The 25,149-nt window shown below is 45.9% G+C and overlaps 1 protein-coding gene and 1 long non-coding RNA gene across 5 annotated transcripts in view; both read right to left on the bottom strand.

The window, feature by feature from the left end:
* Positions 1-24,161, bottom strand: part of NXPH4 (neurexophilin 4) — an 81,398-nt gene extending 57,237 nt beyond the window's left edge. Inside the window, exons 1-2 of one of the 3 annotated variants that reach the window (XR_013981586.1) lie at positions 24,049-24,161; positions 4,966-5,769 (exon numbers count right to left, since the gene is read on the bottom strand). Coding sequence is in view for 1 of the 3 variants with exons in the window: in XM_080990507.1 (XP_080846633.1) it covers positions 24,049-24,102 (54 nt within the window). In the remaining 2 variants the exon portion in view is untranslated. The other 2 variants (XR_013981587.1, XM_080990507.1) reach the window with 2 other exon arrangements.
* LOC308468679 lies at positions 18,508-23,077 on the bottom strand. 2 transcript variants are annotated; one of them, XR_013981809.1, is made up of 3 exons: positions 22,822-23,077; positions 21,411-21,549; positions 18,508-19,108 (listed from the first exon to the last, which is right to left on the bottom strand). It is a non-coding gene; the product is annotated as an uncharacterized lncRNA (long non-coding RNA). The 2 variants fall into 2 exon arrangements; XR_013981810.1 differs by having other exon boundaries at positions 21,411-21,560; positions 22,839-23,077.
* Positions 24,162-25,149: the final 988 nt, after the last annotated feature.

Genomic DNA, 25,149 nt, shown 5'->3' with positions numbered 1-25,149 from the left:
GTCTGCTGCCATGGGGGAAATGAAATGTCTCGACACTCCCCGTTTCTCCATCGTTGCCACCACCGGCCCCACCATTTCGCTTTATTATTGCAATAAATGTAGCCATAAAAGTGGCAAGTATCATATACTCAAGGAGATCAGTGCGACGGAGCTATGGAAATGTAATTTCGAGTGTGCCCAGGAAATTTTATAAGATCTTATCGGGAAGGGTCATAAATTGCATTTCCAAGTTCCCTTTCCCCCCGCCATACTGCACGCCCCTTGATTTGTATGAGAGCCGATTGCTGGTGGCACATAAGGTCAGACGTCGGAATGAAAAAGTGGGGCATCAGAGGGTGGCGATGGGAGCAAAGGCCTCCCCAGGCTCCCCAAGTAATTCCAAGAAGGGAAAAGCTTGAAATAACAAGGACCTTCCTTGCTCCCAGAACACACAAACAATATTGGTGAACGTACAGAAAACAGCCACAGGCCATCCCACCTCGGTTGCTCACCCTTCCCTCCGGACTCCATTGCCCTACCCCAACACACACACCCAAACAGCCCGAGACTGTCTTTGTGGAATCTCAGGCCCACCCTGGCCCTCAATTCCTCTTGCCATCTTCAGTCCCAAGATTGCTATTCCCCTCCCCCATACCATGTCTGCCTAACCAATTGATTTCGTTCAGCTACATCCGCTTTAAAGAGTTAAACAAAACAAACAGCAGCCCCACTGCATCTTAAAGGCCCTCTGGGGAGAGAGTTGATTCGCTTGGCTCAGGTGGGACAATATATTATTTGCACACCCACTCTATCTACATAACCCTGCTCTCTCCTGGGGCCACGGGAGGGAGAGCAGGAACACAGATGAAAATCACTGTGTGAGAAATATTGCTAAAAAAGAAATCAAAGCAGAGGCACCAGGAGGGATGATTTGTTTTGTGGACAAGTACAGTCAGACGAGGATGACTGAGCTGGAAGAACAGGGAGAGCAAGACTTTTGGGGAAGCAAGGCAGGGCAACAGTGATGATGTCCTGTTCTTCTCTCTGTTCAGTTCCCGGAATGAACAGGGCGAGGACAGAGGGGCTGCCAATGGTAGCTGGAAGCGAACCCCCCCCCCCCCGGGATGTTCCAAAGATTAAAATGGAAGAGACCTGCAGTGATGAGAGTTGGAAGAAAAGATGCTCTTCTTCATTTTTATTTTTGCTTTAGATTTCCATACAGCCTTTATCTCAGTGACTCAGAAAAAGTTGCTGTAATAAACTACCCAAAATGTCATTTGAAGCATTAGAAGGCTGAAAGTCCAACCTCTCTCATAATGCTGGGGGGCGGGGGGGGGGGGGCAAATCCAAAGCATCCATCACTTGCCCAGATCCACTCATTCCCATTCATCTCGACCAGAGAAGTCAACTCCCACCAAACAAATGCACCAAGTCACATCTCACTCCCAACATTATGTGGGGTAAAAACATGCCCTTCCTGCCCTCATGCTGCCTAGCCTAAGGTCCTTCCTGAGTACCAGAGTAGTAGAGCAGGTATAGAGAACCTGCAGCATGCCAGACATTGTTGGACTCTAACTTCCACCAGCCCCAGCCAGCATGGCTAGTGGTCAGGGATGATAGCAGTTGGGAGTCCAGCAACATCTGGAGAGCAACATCTGGAGAGCTACAATGTCCTCCATAGTGGATGAACTACAAGTAGAGAGGTCCACAGTCCAAACCTTGGCTCACCCCAGGAACCAAATCGGTGGTCTTAGGCAAGCTGCTGTCCCTCAGCAGGTGCCCCTAGGCATTCTATAATACGGAAGGAATTGTATTGGGCTACCTTACGGGATTCCTGTTAAGATGACTGAAATCATGTACACTTTGGAATAGTGATCCATAAAATTTAAGCACTATTAGCAGTTTGTTTTTCAATTCCTTTCCCCTCTCTAGCCTTTAATATAGGAATCAGCAGATACTGAAACGGAACATGTGATACTGAGGCATCAATTTCTCTGTGCATCCGTTCTCCAATCTGTAGACTGGGGATACAGGAAGTCTTCTGATACCTGCTCAGTAGAAGGCAATATAGTCCCTGAAAATGCATCACAATGGAAAAAGTCTCCAATCAAAGCAACAGAAGGTGAAGGGGTACCATGCACCTTTCAGAACCTTGTTCCTTCGAGCACCATTTTTGGGGGGCCAAGGCAGCCTCTACTTTTGCTTCAGAGATGGAGCCATTTATATCTAGTGCCTTCCGTCCATTAGCTGGGACCCTAATGGGGCCATTAAACTGTTTAACATGTTCAGACATGACATTAATGGAGGTCACAGAGTTACCTTTAGATATTCTGCTCTTCTGTTTATTACCCATTAAAAACCACGCAGTGCTCCAGTACTCCAGTTTAAAAAAAGAGAAAGGAGCAGCATTTGGAGCAGACAGATGCTTGCAGAAATGCAGGAGCGCTGTTCACATTAAATATGGTGTGTCACTGGTGTAACGTGGCTTATTTGGGCAGCTGGGTGGTATTGGCATTAAACATACAAGGCTCCATCCACTAGAAACGTCTCTCGCCCCAGTGAAATGGATGAGAGTTGTTAGTACGCAGTCGTACTTGTGCAAAATCTCTCATTTTAGTAGGGCTTGGAGGCAAGAGTCATGAATTACTGGATGTGAGAAATTTGAGGCGCTTGCATGCATATAACTATGCATTTTGTAAGATGCTACAGGAACGGTTCCACTGTTGGCTGCTGTTTCCCTACGGCTCCATCCCGTGAGACTCCAATAACATTAATGGGTGGGAACAGTCAATTGGGAAGATCTGGCATAATTAGTTCCCTTGCTAGCCAGCAGCATACCCCACGCCACTCCTGTAATTTAGGAACCACCCTTTGACTCTTGACCCTGGAAGTATCATGTTCAAACCTCAGCTTAGCTGTGGACTCTTCAACCTCCCTTTTGCCCTCTGAAAAATGAAAACTTCTCTGGATCCACTCTGGGCTACTGAACAAGTATTTAATGAGCATTGGGTAACCCCTGCTTAAGTTTGTGGCAACCCAATTATTGGAAAAAAGAAAGAAGTTGTAAGTGGAGGGTGTTCAGATTATATTTTGGTCTCTCTGTGCTTGTTCAGCCTCACTGCTGATAGTGCCATAAAGACCTTTCTCAGGGTACAGAGAATAGTCTAAAGACACACAATGCAACTGTACGGTGGTACCTCGGGATGCGAAGGGGATCCGTTCCGGAGCCCCGTTCGCATCCCAAATGGAACGCAAGATGCGACGGCGTGTCTGCGCGTACCGTGAGCAGCACAGAGCCTGCAGGGCATCTGCCCGCTGCTCCCCTCAGCAGCCCTCCAGTGTGTGGTAGCTGCATCCTTTTCGGCCGCCCTCTGGCAGCTGGGGGGGACGCAGCAGCTCAGCGTGCTAAGAGCCCAGTCCTGAGTGGCGCTGCTTTTGGGAGTGGCACACTGGGCTCTGGGACTTGTGCTTCACCTTGGGCACACACACCCCCCCCCAGCGCATAGGGTTATCAAAAAATTCAAAAGTAGGGGGTCCATGGCTTGGCTTTTGAAAAATAGGGGGTCCTCAGTAATTAACTAATTGGGAACCACTATCCTAGAGTACTTCTGCTATGGGGCAGCTACATAAACTTAGTAGGCAAATAAATAAGGGGAAAGCAAAATGTCACTTAGATCTGAAATATTTCCTTTGAAGCTTTAATTATTTTATTCTGGATTGATTTGATGTTTCAATGTGTTGTATACTGCTTTGAGATCTTTTTTCTTTTAAATACAAAGTGGTATAAAGGTAAAGGGACCCCTGACCGTTAGGTCCAGTCACGGAAGACTCTGGGGTTGCAGCGCTCATCTTGCTTTACTGGCTGAGGGAGCTGGCATTTGTCCGCAGACAGCTTCCAGGTCATGTGGCCAGCATGACTAAGCCGCTTCTGGCGAACCAGAGCAGCGCACAGAAAGGCCGTTTACCTTCCTGCTGGAGTGGTACCCATTTATCTACTTGAACTTGACATGCTTTGGAACTGCTAGGTTGGCAGGAGCTGGGACCGAACAACAGGCGCTCACCCCGTTGCGGGGATTCGAACCACTGACCTTCTGATTGGCAAGCCCTAGGCTCTGTGGTTTAACCCACAGTGCCACCCGCATCCTTTATAAAGTGGTATAGTAAATAATAATAATAATACAGTGTACAGTGGTACCTCGGGTTAAGTACTTAATTCGTTCCAGAGGTCCGTTCTTAACCTGAAACTGTTCTTAACCTAAGACACCACTTTAGCTAATGGGGCTTCCCGCTGCCGCCATTGCACCACTGCACAATTTCTGTTCTTATCCTGAAGCAAAGATCTTAACCCGAGGTACTATTTCTGGGTTAGCGGAGTCTGTAACCTGAAGCGTATGTAACCTGAAGTGTATGTAACCCGAGGTACCACTGTAATAATAATAATATCCATTGCAAATAAAATGGTGCCTAGATATTCCATTGTGATGACTACAACCTCTGTTTAAGGTGCCCTTTGGTGATTAGCCTATATATCTGAGTTTCTAACACTGGATGTGGGTCCCTGGAGTGGAAGGGGTTGGTTCCTGGGGGTGGGGTGGTCAGGCTTCACGGTTAAAAACTCCAGGGGTCTCTTTAGGCCCTGGGTAAGTTTCTGCCATCTTTGTTTCTGGTTATGCTGGCCTGATGGATCTGGTCACCCACTTCTGTTCCAAGTCAAAGCCCAGGCTGCTGCTCGGGGTGACAAATTAAATCTCCCCTTACAGATTTTCCTCAGAGCTGCTGATCTTGGGATTTGGATTTAATCTCTGTGAATCATACCTTATTCAGAGAGCTAAATCATCTGTATTTTAAGAATCTCGTGGTTGAGACAGATGTTTTCCCTCTTTTTTCTCAAAGTCTTTTCCAAACTTAATTTGTCACTCTTATTTATTACACTTCTTGCCCACCCTTCACCGTAAGTTCCCAGGGAGTGCTGCAACAACTTTAAAATGCAGTATTAAAACAGTTTTATTTTTAAAAAATTACAGTCAAGGTAATAGGGTGGGCCCTACATACGTATATATAAAGCTGGGGTAAAGATGTGCATCTTCAGCATAGAACAAAAACTACATAAGGAAGACACATTCCCACCTTCACAAAATTCAAAAGAGCTTTATTAAAACAGACATGCACAATGACCTAGTGGAGCATAGACTTTCTGTGACTGTGATATAGATGTAGATACGTGTGTGTGTGTGTGTGTGTGTGTGAGAGAGAGAGAGAGAGAGAGAGAGAGAGTATATATATATATATATATATATATATATGGCAGATGTTCTTCTGCCCTTCAGGGGAGCGAAAGAAATTAAAAAGTATTTGTCCACTGTGAGTGCTAACTGTGTGCGTTCAGCTGCCTGCGACCAGCACTGAAGGAGGGATTAGAGATAAAGAGACAGCCGGTCCACCATGGGACAGTTCCCCCCTCCCTCCCCCAAAACCCCTCAAGAGCTGAAGCAGCAGCTTTTATAGCATCCCCACAACAGGCCCTGGGAGGAAGAAGGGGGAAATTAATTCCAATCCTAGAGTGAGCCTTGGCGGCTCTTAATAGCCGAGATTGCAGTCCCGGTGCTCATTTGCCGAATGGCTTTTCGCCCGGCGATCCGGGGGTTGATTATTTCTTTAGCATCAATCCAGTCGGGCGCGGAGAAAAGTTTTCATCTTCTCGGGGCCATTTAGCCTTGGCAGCAGAGGAGGAATGCTGAACAGGGGAAGCGATTCGGCTGGGGTGGGGAGAGGAAAGGGCTTTTCGATCACCTACAAAGAAAAGAGACACGAACCATTTGTTCCCGGGGTCTCGCGCCAACGCTGGCGACCTTTAAAAACCTGTGTCGCCGACACATGAGGATTTGCTAAGGAGGGATAATATTTTGCCTTGAATGCTCATTTGTAGCAGATTATGGTGACGGGAGCGATAGGCGCATGGCAACGCAATCGTTGCAGGAGTTGGAAGGACTTCAGAGGCCATCCATCTCAGCCCTTTGCCGCAAAGCTGGATCAGCTAACGCAGATATCATTCTCTGCAATCCACACCAGCAGCACACACTCAGGAACTACCAATGTCCTTAGAGAGGAAACAGCCTAGGATGGCTCATGTAAGTAAGCCAAGCTGTGTGTAACAGGGGAAGGCAAATGCACATCTTGCTTCACCACAGAGCAGCCGGTGTCCTTTCATTCTTTAGTCCCACAGCTCTAGTAAGCTGACATATACACCATAATTCAAAGCACATTTTTCACCCAAGGAATCCCAGGAACTATAGTTTTTAATGGTGCTGGGAACTGTAGTTCTGTGAGGGGTAAACTACAGTTCCTGGGGTTCTTTTTGACAGGGAATATGCTTTAAATGTATGGTGGATACACAGCCCAGGTTTCTGCTGATGAACATTTTGCTTTCAGCTTAAGTAAAATCAGTTGACTGCGCTTCACCCCTTTGAGGTGGGTTCCTGTCATCCTGAACACTGGACACTCCCTCACCAACAAACACTGCAGCAATAGTCTTCCGTCCAAGGGATCCAGTATAGAAAGCCTTACAAATGAGAAGGAAAGGGGTGGATTTGCCCTGCCAGACCTTAAACTTTACTATGAATCAGCAGCTTTTTGCTGGTTGAAAGAATGGCTACTTCTTGAAAACACAGACATTTTGGACTTAGAAGGTTTTAACAATGTATTTGGATGGCATGCATATCTGTGGTATGACAAGGTCAAAGCGCATAAAGCATTTAAAAACCATATTGTCAGGAAAGCACTGTTTAATGTTTGGATAAGATACAAGGATTTATTGGAAAACAAAACCCCAAGGTGGCTGCCACCGATGGAAGCGAAAGCTCTGAAAAGGCTCAATATGGAGGCCAATTGGCCGAAATATTGGGAAATTTTGGAACAAGATGGAGATAGACTGAAACTGCAGAGTTTTGAGAAACTAAAAAATAAAGTGCGAGACTGGCTTCATTATTATCAGATAATGGAGGCATATAATTTGGACAAGAAAATTGGCTTCCAGGTGGAAAAATCAAAATTAGAAACAGAACTGTTAGAACCCAAAACTAAGAATTTGTCAAGAATGTATAACTTGCTGTTGAAATGGAATACTCAGGATGAAACGGTGAAATCTGCTATGATTAAATGGGCACAAGATGTTGGACATAATATTATGTTTGCTGACTGGGAACAGTTATGGACCACAGGTATGAAGTTTACGGCATGTAATGTCCTAAGAGAGAATATTATGAAAATGATATACAGGTGGTACATGACACCAGTCAAGCTTGCAAAAATCTATCATTTGCCCGACAATAAATGCTGGAAATGTAAAGAAACTGAAGGTACATTCTTTCACCTTTGGTGGACGTGCCCAAGGATTAAGGCCTTCTGGGAAATGATATATAATGAACTGAAAAAGGTATTTAAACATACCTTCTTGAAGAAACCAGAGGCCTTTCTCCTGGGCATAGTCGGCCAATTGATGCCAAAGAAGGATAGAACCTTTTTTATGTATGCCACAACAGCAGCAAGAATACTCATTGAAAAGTATTGGAAGACACAAGATTTACCCACTGTGGAAGAATGGCAGATGAAGCTGATGGACTATATGGAACTGGCAGAAATGACTGGCAGAATCTGAGACCAGGGAGAAGAGTCGGTGGAAGAAGACTGGAAGAAATTCAAAGATTATCTACAGAAATATTGTAAAATTAATGAATGTTAGAATGATGTTGGATAGTAATTAAGTGGTTTCCAGCTGTAATGCTTTAAGGGAATATGAAAAAAGGGTTATAAATAGGTAAAAATCTAATATTATTACTTTTAAAGGATTTGCTGAACCAACAGATTGAAGTGGAATACAAAAAAGGGAGGTATGAGGAGGTCCGGGAAATAAGTCAAAGGAAAATAAGTAATGGAAAATCTGTGTGTTTTTAACTATTTTTATTTTGTATTTTTGCTTTCTTTTTTTTTCATTTTTATTGTAATATTTTAAAAAATCTTAATAAATATCTTATAAAATAAAAAAAGAAAGCCTTACAACTGAGAGCCAGTATTGTGTGATGGCTAGCATTAGACTTAAGAGAGGAAAAACTGGGTTTATATACATGCCACAAAAGTTTCTAAATGATTTGGGGTCAGTTACCATCTTCCAGTTTAACCTACTTTACAGGGTTATTGTGTGAATATAATAGGGGAATCATGTACAGTACTTGATCCTGAGTTCCCTAAAGCGAGGGTGGGCTAAGAATGTAAAATAAATAAATAACTGGGTTCAAAAGCAGAATTCAGGGACACTTTGGAGAGGAGTGTTCAATATGATACTGTTGACTCTTCCTAGTTTGGTCCTCCAGTTAAACGCAGACATATATTAGGACATGGGTGTGATAGCCAGCCTGTAGCTTGAGTGTCACCACTCTCACCCATAGAGGGGTCCCATAGGCCTGGCACACTTGGGGGGCCCATAGAGCTACAGTCCCGCTTGCCTCTCCTGTTCTGCATTACAGCCTTCTTTCTGGCTCAGCAGACTGACACGAATGGCTCAGAGGAGAGGGGTTTGCATGTCTATTTTCATAATCAGTTAGCCTGCGTGCCATTCTTCCACCAGAAACCTTCGCAACATCTTACAACGTCAGAAACATTTACATAATATAGCACTGTTTCCAAATAATTCACAAACGACATTTAAATACTTATGCAAACATTAACCAGAGCAACACTTTGCGCCTGTTGCACACTTGCAAAAAATATTGGCCATTGTTAGCTTGGGGGATATCTTCCTCAACTGTGGGGGGTTTGCGGGGGAGAGGTAAAGCATAGGCACACTGCAAAGTCCTGCCCCTAACCAACACTCCACTTCTGAATTTCTTGGCATTAAAGTTAGCAGTTCACGAAAGAGGCACCAACCTTCCCACAATCTTTAAATCCAGCTGACTCTGACTACACAAACATCCCAATTCTCTCCTGCATTAACCAGTGTCCATGTGCAATATGGAAGGCTCAAATAGTTTTCAGCATTGTTTTTGGGAAACCCTCAGCATGGCTGATATTATGAATCCATGGCAGAGGTAGGACTTGAACTCTGCTCTCTTGGAAACAAGTCTAAGGCCCACTTTATAGAGGCTCCTGGGGCAGCATGGAATATTCCTGCCTCCGCAGTTACTCCCTCTACAACTTTTGGACATCTTTGACCATGAAGTTTTGCTTTATGGTGTTTGTGTAACAGAGAAGAAACACACTTCCCAAGAGAGTGTGGGCATCGTCTCTCTCTTACAAAGCAAAAACAAAACAACCATGTGGACAGACATTTATTAATGTTCCTGGAATGATGTGGGAGAAACCACAGAAGCTCAGCAACCATCTCGCTCCAGGTACAGATAAAGGAGCTCTAAACCCTCATCTGCACAGCCGCACTTCTGAATAAGACAAGCTCACATATGAACTTCCAGTGAATGCAAACGCAAAGGGGCCCCCGCCCTCCATGGACACTCTGCTTACTGGCCATAACATCCTCTGTGTCTGTCAATCTCCTCCCACACCTCCTGATAACCTAGCTCTGACGGTGCCCCTCAGTTCTGACCTCCAGCCTCCCTGTTTATACTGATTCTTGCAATGCTCTCAAATATAATCAACCGCAAAGGGGGGGATGGCAAAGGGAGAATATTTCATTCTTATTAAAAAGCAAGTGGCATTTGTCAGGAGAAGTCGGATTCTGCCCCAGTCTAGCCCCAGCTTCCCAGCCGCTGGTTCGTTTCTATTCCAGATGGATGTGCTGCGTCCTGCGATATGCGCAGCGCTTGTCTCGGGGTGGCAGACGGGGTCGTGTGCCTCCTTATTGAATTGCTCGCAGCCAAGGGTTTAAAGGCCGCAGCAGGGGGAGTGTTATTAAAAGGGAGGGAAATGAGTCATATTGGAAAGCTTCAATCTGAATTACAGTGTGTTTGTTCGGCAATATATTAGCTCTGGAGATGGCTGGAAAGAGACCAGCCAGCACTCCGGTCTCTTGGAGACAGCTTTTCAATCATGCATAGTTCCTAACATTAGCACCTCGGCTACTGGTGTAAGATGCAGGAATCCAGGCAGTATGCAACACTCAGAAAATAAATTTAATATCGATTAAGAGCACTTCAGAAATAATTATTAGTTAGAGTTATAGTTCCTCCTGTACCCAGGACTGCTGTACACTCTGCGCACAAGCACACTTGGTCCAAATTTAGCACCAAGGAAACAGATTCTGCAAATGGAATAAATTATGCAAATTAGAGCATTTTTGCTCTCATTTGAATAATACATTCCATTTCTGTTTTCCATGAGAGGGGGCAATCAGCTCTGCAGCACTCACCACCTCTTTTCTGCAGGAAGTCTCTTTAAACCCCTAACCCAATGTGTGAGATTTCCCCCAGTGGCACAATGGGTTAGTGCATCTGTTAACCACAAAGCTGGGGGTTCAAGCCCACCTAGGGATGGCTGTGGGGTTGGACTAGATGAGTCTTGGGGACCTTTCCAACTCTACAATTCTATGATTTTACCTCATATGAGCTAGAAATGTTTAGCCCTGAGTGCTAGAAACTTGCTTTACTTTTTAAAGAGATTTCACACAACGCTGAATTCTGCAAGAGATACCAAATTCGCTGCTTGCGGGGTGCGTTCAGAGTTTCATGGAGCAGGCCCAGCCTTCCTCCACCTGCGGTTCATTCTCCATATTTCATTCAGGCTCACAATAAGCTTGTTAAGCCATGATGATTCCAGTGTGGTAAGTGGGGGGCAGTAAATGAGGCATTTTCAGACAGCACTGCATCTACTTCTTGCACCTCCTGAGACTGTAACACTTACCACTGGCTGGAATGCACATGAGACTTAACAATGGCTCCCTTAGGGGACTTCCAGATGGGGGCTTAACGTCTCGATTTGATTGTTCTGATCTGCTTTTTCATGTGGGCAAATGGTATGCAAGTGTCCACACATTTTTCATAACCATTCTGCTGTATCCCATCTGTACCAGGGAGCAGTGCTTGGTGGAATGTTCTTAGGATGTATTTTCTGGTCCTGCGCCTTCGTCTTCCTCTACCTTTTCCCATTCTAGGCATGCAAGCAGGTATTTTTGTACCTGTACACATTTAAATAATAACACCCCCCCCCCCGAATCTTATGGCATTTTTAAAAAATCGAAAAATGGTGCTGAGGTCTTGAACAGTTTTTAACACAGAGGTCTTCCATGTTATTAGTTTTTAAAAAACAAAAAGAGATCCACTGTATGTACAGTATTGGCATTACATTAGCTGAAGTGATTCCCCACATGTACTGTGTGGAGATCTTGTAGTAGTAATAATAGTAATAATAATAATTTCTCAAATTCAGATGCGCCTTTGGCATGCAGGAGTCGGTGGAAGCAGGCACTGTTTGGGCCACCGGAAGCAAAATGGCTTTGGTTGTGCTCAATTGAGCAGCAAGCTGAAATAAGGGTGTTGCTGTAGAGATCACTAAGCACTTATCTTTAGGGCATGTTAGGAAGTAGGTTAAATCTACTCAGACACTCCCCACCCCACCCCTGAATTACTTTTCCCCCTCTCCCAGTTAAGGAGATGCAATTTCTGAGAGAGGGGCAATGATTTGTGGGGACCTGTACCAGGCAGGATGCAAGAATCAGAGGCATGAGGAAGCTTCGGAGCTGGAAATTGGAGCACAGGATGGGTCAGAAGAGGAGAAAAAGGCAGGTCAGGCAAGAGAAGGTGCTTCTCCACCCTTTCCTGCACCACTCTCCCAGAACGAGGAGGGAATTGAAACAGGATGCACAGAGAAAGTTTCCATACAGGCACAGTCTCCAGCTGCATGCACACAGCCCCTCGGAGGAAGGTGCATAAGCTGGTGGAGAGGGAATGGTCCCCTGTTGCTGCAACTACTCCATAGAATGCAGACCTGAGAATAGTTGCCTAGCCTTTAGATTGGGGTGTGTAGATATCCAGAGATGTAGAAGTGACTGAGCTATCTTTGACAAGAAATACTTAACTATCTGCCATGTGTATTCCTTGTCTGAGAAGTGCCCTTGACAGTTGTGTATGGCAATAGCAACAATAGCTAGAATTCAGGGACGCGGGTGGCGCTGTGGTCTAAACCACTGAGCATCTTGGGCTTGCCGATCAGAAGGTCGATGGTTCAAATCCACGCAAAGAGGTGAGCTCCCGTTGCTCTGCCCTAGCTTCTGCCAACCTAGCACTTTGAAAGCATACCAGTGCAAGTAGATAGATAGGCACCGCTGTGGTGGGAAGGTAAACGGTGTTTCCGTGCGCTCTGTATTCCGCCACGGTGTCCTGTTGCACCAGAAGCAGTTTAGTCCTGCTGGCCACATGACCCAGAAAGCTGTCTGTGGACAAATGCCGGCTCCCTTGGCTTGAAAACGAGATGAACATCGTAACCCTATAGCTGCCTTTGACTGGACTTAACCATCCAGAGGTCCTTTACCTTACCTTTTACTTTTAGATAGAATTCAAATAAGAGTGACATTTACATACTCAAACCTTACCTAGACAGAGCAGATGTAGTCCCAAATTGGGGGAGCCTAAGCCAGACAACTTGGTTCTCGGGCCTCTTGACAAACCCAGTCTTATAAAAATCCCTTGCTGTGATTTTGCCCCAGGGTTGTTGTTGTTTTGCACCCTGCAGGGGGAGTCAGAAGGTTGATCATGGTCTACTGGTGGTCTACAGGTCAGTTTCTAGAAGACCACCTTGCAATGAGTCCTAGATTAGCTGGACCTTGATCCAATCCATCTATCCATCTACCTACCTAGCTACCTACCTACCTATGCACACATTAGAATGGGGGGGGGAGCAGATCATGCAAGGCAGATGCAAGACAACATCTGGTTTACAACATCTGGTTTCAGGGGTTGCTCCTCTGCATCGTCTTGGTGCTCATGCCATTGCGATTTCTTCTGGCAGCCTTTCAACACCAACACCACCACTCCAGTTATGCAGAACTGGTGGAGGAATTTTGTTGTTGTTGGCACTGATTTGTCCTGAGAGACAAAACTGTTGGAGAGTTACAGCTCCTGCTGTGGGTGTAGAGAACAATATGGGAGAAACATATTTTATTGCCGGTGAGACACCTGAAGGTGTCAAGTTTCACTCTTACAGATGCACCATGGTGTTTCTTCTCTCTGCGCTTCTCCCAGTGGTCATTTCTCCTCTGGTCACTGCTGGGGATACATGACCTGAATGTCTGTCTCCAGGCACTGCAGTCATCTGCAAGGGATTGCCACAAGGCGGCATTGATGTTGCCAGCCTTCATCACATTTGCAAACGTCTTTGTAACACAGAGTTGGTCTGCCAACAGTCCTGGTACCTGAAGTCAGCTCCCTGTAGAGCATATCCTTTTGGATCCTGCCATTTTCCATTCTGTGTACATGACCAGGCCATCACTGAGACAGAAATGTGTGGGCTTGGAAGAGCACATCTTTGTTTGAGACTCTGTCCTGCCGTGTGATGCCCAAAATCTTCCTGAGGCATTGAAGTGTCACTCCTGGTGGGTGTAAGTTGCCCGTGTCTCACTTCCATAAAGCAGCGCGCTCAACACGCAAGCCTGGTAGACCTTCATCTTGGTATTTGGTTGTTAGAATCACATTTTCCTCACCACCACCCCTTTCAATTCATTGGATTGCCCAGGCAAGGATATGGGCAAGGGGAATGGATGACAGTCTGGGAGGAAATAGGGCAGGGGTAGGCAACCTAAGACCCGTGGGCTGGATGCGGGCCAATCACCTTCTCAATCTGGCCCGCAGACAGTCCGGGAATCAGCGTGTTTTTACATAAGTAGAATGGGTCCTTTTATTTAAAATGCATCTCTGGGTTATTTGTGGGGCATAGGAATTTGTTCATTTCCCCCAAAAAATATAGTCTGGCTCGCCACATGGTCTGAAGGACGGTGGACCGGCCCACAGCTAAAAAAGATTGCTGACCCCTGGAGTAGAGCAATGCCAAGGAAAATCATATGGGTGTGCCGTGAGAGCTGAGAGGCTTGCTCCACTGGGGATATCGGGCGAACCCCAGCTGTGCCAGGATGTGCTGTATTAAATGCTGGGAGCTGATGGAATATACCAGTTCTATGGAAGTAATATGAGGTAGGAACATGAAACAGTGGGAGGCCTTCTTTATATAGCTTTAAAGGTGGGGTGGGTCCCCACCCCCCAGGAACACAGTCTCTTGGGCAAAGTGATCGGGGTGACATATGGGTGGAGAATGGAGCCAAATTACAAAGTGAAAGATTACTGCTCAACAATAGTGAAACCTGCAATCAGCTGAGCAGAATCTGGAGGGTGGGGAGAGATCACATGGCAGGAAGTGCTGCACAACTGCACAGGGATTGCAGATCAATAGCAAATAAAGAGCAGTCTAGGGAGAATAGGCTGGACCTGATGGGAGGAGGTGGGTATGGATCTAGAGGTTTGGCAGGCCAGATTAGGCCTGATGACTCTCCCTGCTCTACGAGAACAGAAGGCAACTCTTAAGTAATAAGGCATGAAGTAGTCATATTTTAACATTTAATCAATACAGGGCAGAAAAGGGAGGTGGATTCCCTAGATTTCCAAATTGTTCCCAGGATTTTTTCCTGGTATTGCTGGGGCCTGTTTCTCCAAATCCTGCACAATGGAAACTCAATATTTTTAACTCAGAATCAATTACATTATGGATTATCATTCAAACATTTTCAAATTAGTTTGTTTTGCATGTCTTATTCTGAATCAGCTACCCTTGGAGAAAGGGCAAGATAAAATTTGACCAATTAAAATAGTTTGGGGGGGGGAATCACATACACACACCCCATACACTCTCCCAGGTGTTGCCAAATGACGTACTGTTTGGGTTCGGTATATGCAGAGAGCAGTATCACTGGAAGCCATGAAGGAACTACACATAAACAGAAGGAGCGAGTTTTTAGAAAGGCACTGTACATCTGAAACACATCTCTCAACAGTCATAAGGGCTAGAAACTTATGCTTAAATATAAAAGAAAATACCAGTAACAAAATTGTAAAACAAAGTAAAAACAGCTGGAATTCTGAGGTGTCCACATTCTGGCTGAAAACTGGCTGTGCCAACTACAGCTTGTCCCAATTCTCAACAAGCTTCTTTGAGTTAAAGCTAAAAGGGGGCTAGAATGGAAATTGAGAGGAATAGAAATCAAGAGCTCCCCTTACTGGGTGGACACGGAGCATGCAGATGCAAAGTGGAAGAGAGGGAAGAAAAGGAAATCCACAGCAGGTTCTCTCCAGCCAGGGACAGCAGCTTCTGTCCACTCGCCCCTTGATAGTCAGACAAAAGGGTGTGCGAGGCTTGCTTAGATTAGTGACCCCTGGATCTCCAATATGGCCTTCTAGGCTTGCACAATGCGCTGTTGTTTTCCCCTGCCCAATTCCTGGATGCACATACTTACCTTGCACATTTTTGTATGTGTAATGAGTGAGGGTCTAATGAGACAAAGGGCTTATCCACACTTACCTCTCCTCCGCTCTTTCCAGGCACAGTCCACAATTTAAAGCTCTCTATCCAAACACCCCCCAGTTTTTTTTCTTCATTTTTTTTGCTCCTGGGCTTTCCCCGCAAAATCCCACTCTTTAAAGCTCAACTGGAGCAAAGTCAACCTGTGGAAAACCAGAATTGGCAGTTGCTCCGATTGAGCTTTAAAGAGCAGGATTTTGCGGGGGAAACTTGGGGCAAAAAAACCAACCACAACAACACTCAGACACAGACCACTAAAGTGCAGACCTCTGTGTGGAAAGAGCAGGGCAAAAAGTAAGAGCGCATAAGCCTAAACTGAGGTGGAAAATACAGAAGAATATAAGAGCCAGAACTCAATTTGGAACTATGAGAGTAAATAGGACTGACTAAATAAGGCTAAAAGTGTTAATGCCTCCTGAGACAGGCACATACTCATACAGATGCATTTATTAATGGTTTACATCAGGCTTCCTCAACCTCAGCCCTCCAGATGTTTTTGGCCTACAACTCCCATGATCCCTAACTAGCAGGACCAGTAGTCAGGGATGCTGGGAATTGTAGTCTCAAAACATCTGGAGGGCTGAGGTTGAGGAAGCCTGGTTTACATACTGCTTGTTCATAATATAAAATGTTTTTATGGCTTTATCTTCAGCTTCCCAACAACTGTGTGGGAGGTAAGGCATTTCCATTTCTATTTTATATACTGAGGCCAACAAAGAGCAACTTGGCCAAACCTGAGTCAGCCACATCCCTTAGGCAGGAGGTCCGTGACCAAGCAAGCTTCTGAAATTCACCCTCCCAGCTCCAGGCCCACCTCTGTGTTCGCCATTTGGATGAAACTAGTTCTATGTGAGCCTGGGCCTTTCTTAAGGAAAAGGCAAAACAAATAGTTAGAGAAGGAATCCCATCACACATTAAAGGATAGAACATGAAGGCCGACTAGAACTCCATCTGTATGGAAGGTGAGCCAGCACTGATTATGGCATCGCACAGCTTGCTCCATTGGGAGCCTGTCACACATGTGCCATTTTATGTAGCAGCCATGCAGCGGCCATTTTGTTTCCAGAGGGCCCGAGTCAGCCACATCCCTCAGGCATCTTGGCTCTCAGCCTGCTCCCCACTCTTTCAGTCCACAAGCGCACACTTTTAAATTTTGCTTCTCATTTTCTCAGGTGTTCAAGTGCCCTTCTGAACCTAGCTGCTGCATCCATTAGAAAAAGCTGTTTCCCATGTTACATGATTGCTTCTCTCCCAAAATAAGAACTGTGTTTTGTCTGTTTACCTACCAGTCCCAATTACAATACGGAGGAGCCAGTCAGACAATGAGCTCTTAACAAGGCTGTGGCTAATGAAGAAGTGTGTCCTTGCTAATTAATACTGCTGAGATGGGGAATATTTCTTAGATTTGCTCAGTTCAGAATTGGGCAGCATAACTCCTTCAGTGCCCACCGCCAGTCTTATAGACAAGAGCACCAGTTACTACTCCAGCCAGGGTTGCAAGATTCAAAGAAAAGCCGGGTTCCGGTGCACTGAATCAGTTTTACTGGAGGAGGAATTTCAGTGTTCCCTTTTTTCCATAATATTGCTGTAATAGCAGGAAAAGCAGCCCCTTTCAAAATTATCCCTTCTATACATCTGCTAACAGCTTCAAGGCCTCAATAGATTCCCCCTCCAGTTACAATCCAGGCCCATTTCTCTACTGGTTAAAAAATTCCCTGCCCCTCATATCATTATGTCAATCCAGTGTGAACGTGAATAGCTCCAAGTTGCTATGTAGCACTGGCTGTGAGTGGTATCTCAAAGTAAAAGGAAGGAATCAGTTTACAGTATGAGCCAGAAAGGGGTTAAAGCCAAAGAGGAGGGATTTATTATTTTATCAAAATGAGGCTACGGCAGCTGCTTAAATGCAGGAACATCTGGCACCGCATGACCCTGTGAAACAGCAGGGCCAGACGGGGCTCCAGGCACCCATCAGCTACTTTAAGTGGCTATTGAGCGTAATAAATGGAAAAGAAAACGAAGCCAGCCCTTTCCCCAGGACAGGGCAATGCCGAACACAGCAAGATAGCAAGCCCAGCAAAAGGACAGGCATTATTATCTGAGGATGAGGACACATGCCTTTGTCCTTGGGTCAGAAAAATAATAGGATGTTCATTTTGTGGAACTCCTTTAGAGACAGACATGTGTTAAACGTGTTGCATTTTGCAAGGGTGCCTCTACATCATGGGTAGGCAAACTAAGGCCCGGGGGGCCAGATCCAGCCCAATTGCCTTCTAAATCCGCCCCGCAGACGGTCTGGGAATCAGCGTGTTTTTACATGAGTACAATGTGTCCTTTTATTTAAAATGCATCCCTGGGTTATTTGTGGGGCAAAGGAATTTGTTCATTCCCCCCCCCAAAAATATATAGTCCGCCCGCCCCCCCCCCAAGGTCTGAGGGACAGTGGACCGGCCCCCTGCTGAAAAAGTTTGCTGACCCCTGCTCTACGTTATTAGAACCACTTTCATATGGGGAAAAGTGATGCACTAAATACACCCTACTGAAGCAAACTGAGTGGAAAAACCAAAGTAGAGGTTTGTCCTGCACCCCTGAACTAAATCCCATTTCCTCTGTAGGGCCAGGAATCATTTTTTTAAAAGTCCTGAGGTCGTCTGGCTCCTGCTGCAACCATCAGCCCCTCCAAAGAACTGAGGCAGTATATGAGTGGAACATAGGGAGGAACTCAGTGCTTTTTTCCTTTAAAAGTTTTGGCTCACCATTTTATAGTTCAAATCGGGGAAAAGAAATACAGTAAATGGATAAAAGTACAAAGATTCACAAAATGTTTAGGGGTATGCATACCCCGCGTCCCCCCGGAAAAAAGCACTGGAGGAACTACAGGAAACGAAGATGGAATCAGGAAAGGGGAAGGGCAGAGATTCTGCTGTAGCAATTTCCAAATCTCTCCTTTTCAATGTTTTTCCACTGTACATTTTTAAACACCACTATTAGGTTGATATTTGAGGCTGGATTTCAGAAATCTGCATTGCTATAATAGATGAATATGGCTTTCTGGAATCTGAACCCTCGCTTTTAGTTCAGTACAGCCTTCATTCTTCAAAAGCAGCAGAATTGCGGTCCTCATAACAAAGAGACACCTCTCACCACAAAATGTACAAAATTGAGTAGCAATTTCTAAACACTCCAAAATGAGATTCTTGGGATGTCGGTGGCTGAGTGAGGGACACAGGGGCTCTCCAGATTTTGCTGGACTCCAAATCCTATGAGCCTCGGCTACCATAGGCAGTGGTTAGGAATGATGGGAAGCAGAATCCAGTCACAGCCGGAAGGCCACACCTTTGCTTTACATCCCCCAACCCTTCCTCCTTGCTACATGTTTGGTCTTCTTCATTCATACACTTATGGGTCATGTTATTTCTAATGTTTTACCCACCCAGTTCCTCTTTTCCTCCAACATACTAGTCCTTGGTAAAGTAAATTCAAAATTCTACTGTCTCTTTTGCAACCACAATGCAAGCACACCAAGCAGATTAGCACTATTCTATTCCATCCTGCAATGTTTGGGGATTTCTTACTTTTTTTTAGCTCAGAGCTGTAGATCCCACTCCTCATAATCTCCCAGCATCTGCTGACAGAAATGTACACAAGCACAAAACAAGTTAATGGACAGGGTCCTGTTGACCCGGACAGTGCTGAACCACAGGGGGCTGCCATTAATAAGCTTTTTTTCAATTTGCAAAAGCAAAGTTAGAAATATCTCAAAATACCGTGTGCTGGTTAAACACCATAAACAATATTTGGGTAAGAATCTCAACATCAACTGAACTGTTTTCAAAAAGCAGTATCAACTATCGAAGTCTGTAGATTTCCCCACCACCACTTTGTTAAAATAACTTCAGGTTGGTTTGTGGATAATCAGAGTTCGCACCTCAACTTGACAAAATGCTCCGGTTGAAGGCTGATCAGCATGGAAAGGGAACTCTGGGCTGAGAGTCAACAAGATATTCAGCTGAACCCCCTTGCAGAGCTTGCCATGTGCCAAAATGCTAGCATCTTCAGAGAGACAATGTACATCGGCTTGTTAGCAATTGCCTTGTGGGACACTCGTGCCCTTTCTGCAAAGGACAGCTGTAGGTGGTGGACAGAGAGCCTTTCAGCACTAAGCTCTGGTACTGGGCAAAGCCTGGTAATGAATAGGGTACTCATGCCAAGTCGTTCTTTCTCACACCCAGGCTTGCTCTCAGGTATCCATCTGGGCTAGATGGATTCACACCATACATTTAAAGCACACAATTAGCCTCAAATAATCCTGGGAAGTGTAGTTTGTTAAGGGTGCTGGGAACTGTAGCTCTGTGAAGGAAAAATTACAGTTCCCTGGATCCTTCCGGGATGAATTATGTGCTTTACATGTGGGTTGAATGTGCTTTAACTGTATGATGTCCACAGTCTGTCCATAGCTGACCTGGTATTAAGCAACATCCTGGGTTCCTTATGGCCAAAGGTTGCATAAAGCTGAATCTGATTATCTTAGTGATAGAAATAGGTGAGTAAAATTTCACTTAGCTATGCTTTTCAGTCAAAGTCTACTCTGAGGTGGCAGCATCACATTCAACATCCTCAGAGCCACAGATAGGATACTTATATACTTGATTGGCAATTCTGCATTTAAAAGAAACAAATAAATCTGAAACCCTTAAATCTACATTCCAAACCCACTGAGCAGTCTTGAGTTAGTTATCATCTTGTGAAGATAAAAGGTGACACAATCCCCATGAACACGATCACAGACTTCTTGGAAGATACAAAAGAAGATGAGCAGAACCCTGACTTTAGGGAAGTCGATTCCCTGTTAGTAGATCAATATTACCAGATAGCACTCAGACATTATTTTAAGTTAGAGTCCACATCTTGAGGGCTAGCAAACTGCTCCTTTTCTTTTGTTTATTTGAGGGAAACTCCAAAAATGCTACCATGGCAGCTGCAACATTCAGCGCTATTATTTTTTGGATTCCACATCATGATCTTAGACTTCCTTGCCTGCTGCTGGGTAGACTGGAAACCAGGAAGCACAGATGGGGCAAATAAAAACTTCCAATGGTCTTCAATATCAACCAAATTCTCAGGTGAAAGAATGGCATATTGCTGTGCTCTGCTCTAAATATTCATTCACAGCAAGGTTTTGGTTCTATAGGCAACTGCAAAATCTCATTTGTCTCAATGGTACGGACAACATGGAAAATGTTGGGATAAATCAGAAATGTAGTAGAAGAGGGATGCTGTCTGCCTAAGATGCAGGGCCACAAAGGAACTGAATAAAAAATTGAAGTCCACAAAAGCAGCCCCACATTTTAATGGGGCACCTCCACAGTAATAGTGGCAGCTTGCAGCCTGAGAAGTTAATATAGACCAGGCACTGGTGTCTGAATTGATTCTCATTCCTTAACTTTGCTTGTAATATTTATTTGAAACAACTGATGATCCTGTGAGGTGTAGTTGGGGGGTTGCGGATTTCCCACCCAGATGTTGGGCTTTTTTTGAGCTAACAGTAGTGTCTCTTCTCTCTCTCTCTCTCTCTCTCTCTCTGTCTTACACACACATCGCACAAGACCTAGTTTGAGAATCAGGAAAGCATCTCATTTGTACCTTCACTGAATGTTTTTTTCTCTAATGCAGGGCTCAAAAAAACCCCAGTAGCTAAACCTTCTTTCCAAACCCAAAGCACACCTCATTCCTTTGATCTCCCTGCCTTTCACGCCAGCAACAAAAATCGCTGTTATCTGATTAAAACAAAGGTCCCCCCACAGCCTCTTAAAAGCATGCTCTCAGGCTGATGGAAAGCTGGGGGTAGCTCCCAAATAATGTTTTCCTCCCCATCTTGCTACATAGAATAAGATGAGCCCAAGAAAGACAAACTAGTTAGATCTAACCTTGCAAAAGTCTGTATGTAGTTCCTTGAGAAAGAAAAGAGGGTGGGGGAGGGGTTTGCATTCATGAAACTGTTGAAAAGTAAAAATTGATTGTCATGAAATCCGATTCTCGCTGGCCTGGTGCTTAATGAGCCCGTTCCTTATTTCTCCCTGCAACATTACAATGCCATAAAAAGAAAAATAAGACACAGGCAGAGAAAAAAATTAAAAATGAAACTGAAGCTCTTAACTCCCCATTTGCAAGCACTAAAAACGGCAATGCCTGTTACCTGTGAAAGAATTATTTCACACACACATACTGCACACCAGCGGATGTGTATGAAGCAGACGGAAGAGAATCAAAATTTTATGATTCTTTTTGAAAGCTATTGTTTGACTGGTCTAAAGAGAAATTGGGAAGTTCTAAAGTTCCAAATCACAAGGGCCAGGTCATTTCTGCTCCCAAAAGTCACTTTTAAAAAATATGGCAGCATGTTTGGTAGAAGAAAAGAAGACCCGAAGCCTAGGGGAATGGAAGTAGGGGGGGAGGGGGGAGGTCTGAGTTGGAAGGCCTCTGCAATTATTTAATAACACTTTGCTTTAAGTGCTTCTCCACTCAGTTTAAACTGGGCAAATTAGAGGAGCAAGCCTCCAAGTGGAACAGCTAATGGGCCCTGGTTTAACCAATAAGGGGTATACTATACTAGGCACAAAGAAAGACTTAATGCCACAATCTGTAAGCATGCTGGAGAAACAGAACCAACAGCAACACACTGGCTGTTACATCCCCTTTCATACGTATGTGCAACAGAGAGAATGATGCATTTTATGGAAGACATCTCTTCGGACTGGATTGTAATTCAGAAGATGGGCGTCAAGGTCAGAAGGGCAGGGGGGGCAGGGTTTGTGCCTGAACTGGGTTCCAGTTTGATTTTTTTATGAGGGCTTGCACCAGGCAAACAACCATCCTGTCCTCAAGGCGAGCAAATTGGAAATAGTGCATCGGATCCTCTGGGGGAAGCGACAGTGGCTCCCAGGGTTCTGCAGTGCTTGTGGCATTTGAGACAAGCTAAATTCGCAACAGGAACACCCAATGCAAAAGGTCAAAGCTCTGTCTAAAATTACTCAGTTTAGAACCAGAAGAAGCACCTCAAAAGAGGGGAGCAGGGGAGTTGCCATGTCATAAGGGGAAAAATGTACCTCTTTTCCTAGCCAGTGGAAGTGGGTTCTGAAAAAGTGGTGGAAACCAGTTTTTGTAGATAATGAAATGGAAATAAAACTCTGAATGCTGGGATTGCGGTGGAAGGTCGGGATGGGCTGATCTGCCCTGAGAGCCCCAGATCCTAGCAAATGCTAGGTACGTTTATTCAGCTGTCTAGCACTTTGCACACAACTCACAGAACAAGCGTCTGAAATATGTGTGAGCACACACACACTATTTCCCACCACCTTGCACGAAATCGATATTGTACGGTGTGACCCGGACGTGTAGGTGCCTCTATTCACGCTTGCATGGTGTTCCCACGTGCAAACCTTGCACACCAACTCCGTACTGATCCACCTGCCTCCGGGAGCCAAGTGGCACGGCACGACCACGTGCGCGCGTTTGTACACACAACGGGTACGTGAGGGCGTGCGCCGGAGCCTCGCTTGTGCCGCGCCTGCGAGCGTGTTCCGTGCGCATTTCAGCCCTATGGGAGTTGAAAGAATACGCAATATTGTACTGGAATATGACACGAGCGTCCGATGCATGAACGTCTGAGTTCGGGAAGAAAGATCGGCGCTGCCCTCGGCTGGACAGACCACTCGACCTCGGGGTGCCCGCGCGTCACCAAGCCGCCGCTCTTCGGCTTTTTACGATGCCATTGCGAAGCGCCGCGGCGCGAGCATTGCGAGCGCGCCTTGACCCGGAGTTACACCTAACCGCCCCCATCGCTGTCTGCGGGCTAAGCGGGAAGAGGATCCGAATTGGCAGCCAGGCTATATTTACACGATTCACGTCTCGCGAGCCGCCTTCCGCGGAGCCGCCAGACGGGCCGTCGCCCCAGACGAGAGCGGAGGAGGTGTTTTTACAGCTTGGCAATCTCTTCTCTTCCTCGCCCCACTCCGCCAAAAAAACCAAACCAAACACCCCACACAGGCGCTCCGTGCTGATTTCTTTTTTGTGGGCGGGGGGAGACGAACTTGCTACACAATCTGATTGTGTCCCACGCTAAGAAAACAGGACACACGCGCAACCCACACACAACCCAGCCGCCCGCCCAGCTCGCCAATGAATGCATACAGACGACTCCCCGCTCCCCAGAAATCAGCGTCTGCCTTAACTTTCGAGACACGCGTCAAGTCTCTGCTGCTTACATTCCAACGAATTGTAACCCAGAGTCGAGTCAAAGTTGGGGAAACGATGCGGGCGGCGGCCAGAATTAAAGCAATCCCTCCTCGCCATATACACAGTACTAGCCTTTTTTTGGACCGGGCAGAAATCTCTCCTGGTTCCTTTGGTGCCCACTTTCCCTTCCCTCGTGCCAAGGGGCAAGTTTGCTTCGGGCACAAGGCTGCCTTCTGGGGCGACGGCAACTTCCCCCGCCCGCGACCCCCTCGCCAGCCAGCCAGCCAGCCAAGCCGCCCGCGCCTTCTCCTTTCCCAGCTCGCTCCTTACCTTTTGCAAGAGCCACTGGCTAAGGAGGAGACGCACCCAGATAAGGACCTTCATGTTTCAAGGCAAAAATCTTCCGCCAGCATTGAGAGCGCGGCGGAGAAGGGGGGGGGGGGAGAAAGAGAGAGAGAGAGGTGGGTCTGGAGGAGGTGTGGGGAGCGCGAAGTAAGGAAGACCACCAGCAGCAGCAGGCACCCCCCCACACACAAAAAAAGGGGAAAACAACAAAATCCTTGCGGTGGGAAGGAGACCGCGAAAGAGCTGTGCGGGAAGGAGGAGCAGCAGGTATCCGGAGCAGCAATCCAAGATGCACTGAGAATTGAGGCGGGGGGGGGGGTGGAGAAAGTTGACTCTGCACTTGATCGGAAGGAGGGGAGCGCGCGGAGAAGAGACGGGCGTGAGTTGCATGCGCCCTGCCCAAGATGCTGGCAGGGAAGGGGGCGCTGGCGGCGGCGGGGGGGGGGTATGTTCCTCAATTCCCTAGTTCACCAATCCCAGTCCGCCCGCCGCTGATGGGAGAGGGTGTTGCGATTTTTCTTCCTACACCTCTTCCTGGGAGGGAAAGAGTCTGGGGGCAAAAAAAAAAATGTGGGCGGGGGGGGGGCGGAGAACATGCTGAAGAAGTTAAAATTGTACTTTTCACAGAAGAGAGTAGGGTTGGTTGGTTTGAACTTGTGATCTCAAGGGGAAGGAAGACATCAAAGGTTGCCCCCGCCACCCCCTCCCCACACTCGGCAGCATACGCGTAAATCCGTTTACTTCAGTGGGTTCAGATCCATGCGCAAAATCGCAGGGTGCAGTATGTTAAATCTTCCAGTTTGAACAAGAGATGGGGGGGGGGGCTAACCAGGGGACAGTATACAATAAGGTTTAATCTGAGCTCTCGGATCTGTTTTCAGCCATAGTGATCAGTCTAACTGGGGTTGTATGCAACTATAGGCTAACCTTGCTATTTTACTTTCTATATAGGTAATATTTCAAAAATGTCAGAAGACTGTCTATCTTTTGGCAGGGGTGCTTTTAGCGCCTAGTACATGTTAAGTTTTTGAGGATTATTTTTATAAATTTCTCTGAAATGTGATAATTAATAAAACAATTTCCAGA

This window comes from Podarcis pityusensis (assembly GCF_964106645.2).
Source record: "Podarcis pityusensis genome assembly, chromosome: 2".
In the NCBI taxonomy this organism is placed as follows: domain Eukaryota; kingdom Metazoa; phylum Chordata; class Lepidosauria; order Squamata; family Lacertidae; genus Podarcis; species Podarcis pityusensis.
The sequence above is the reverse complement of the archived record's forward strand: the minus strand, read 5'-3'. Positions and strand labels throughout refer to the sequence as shown.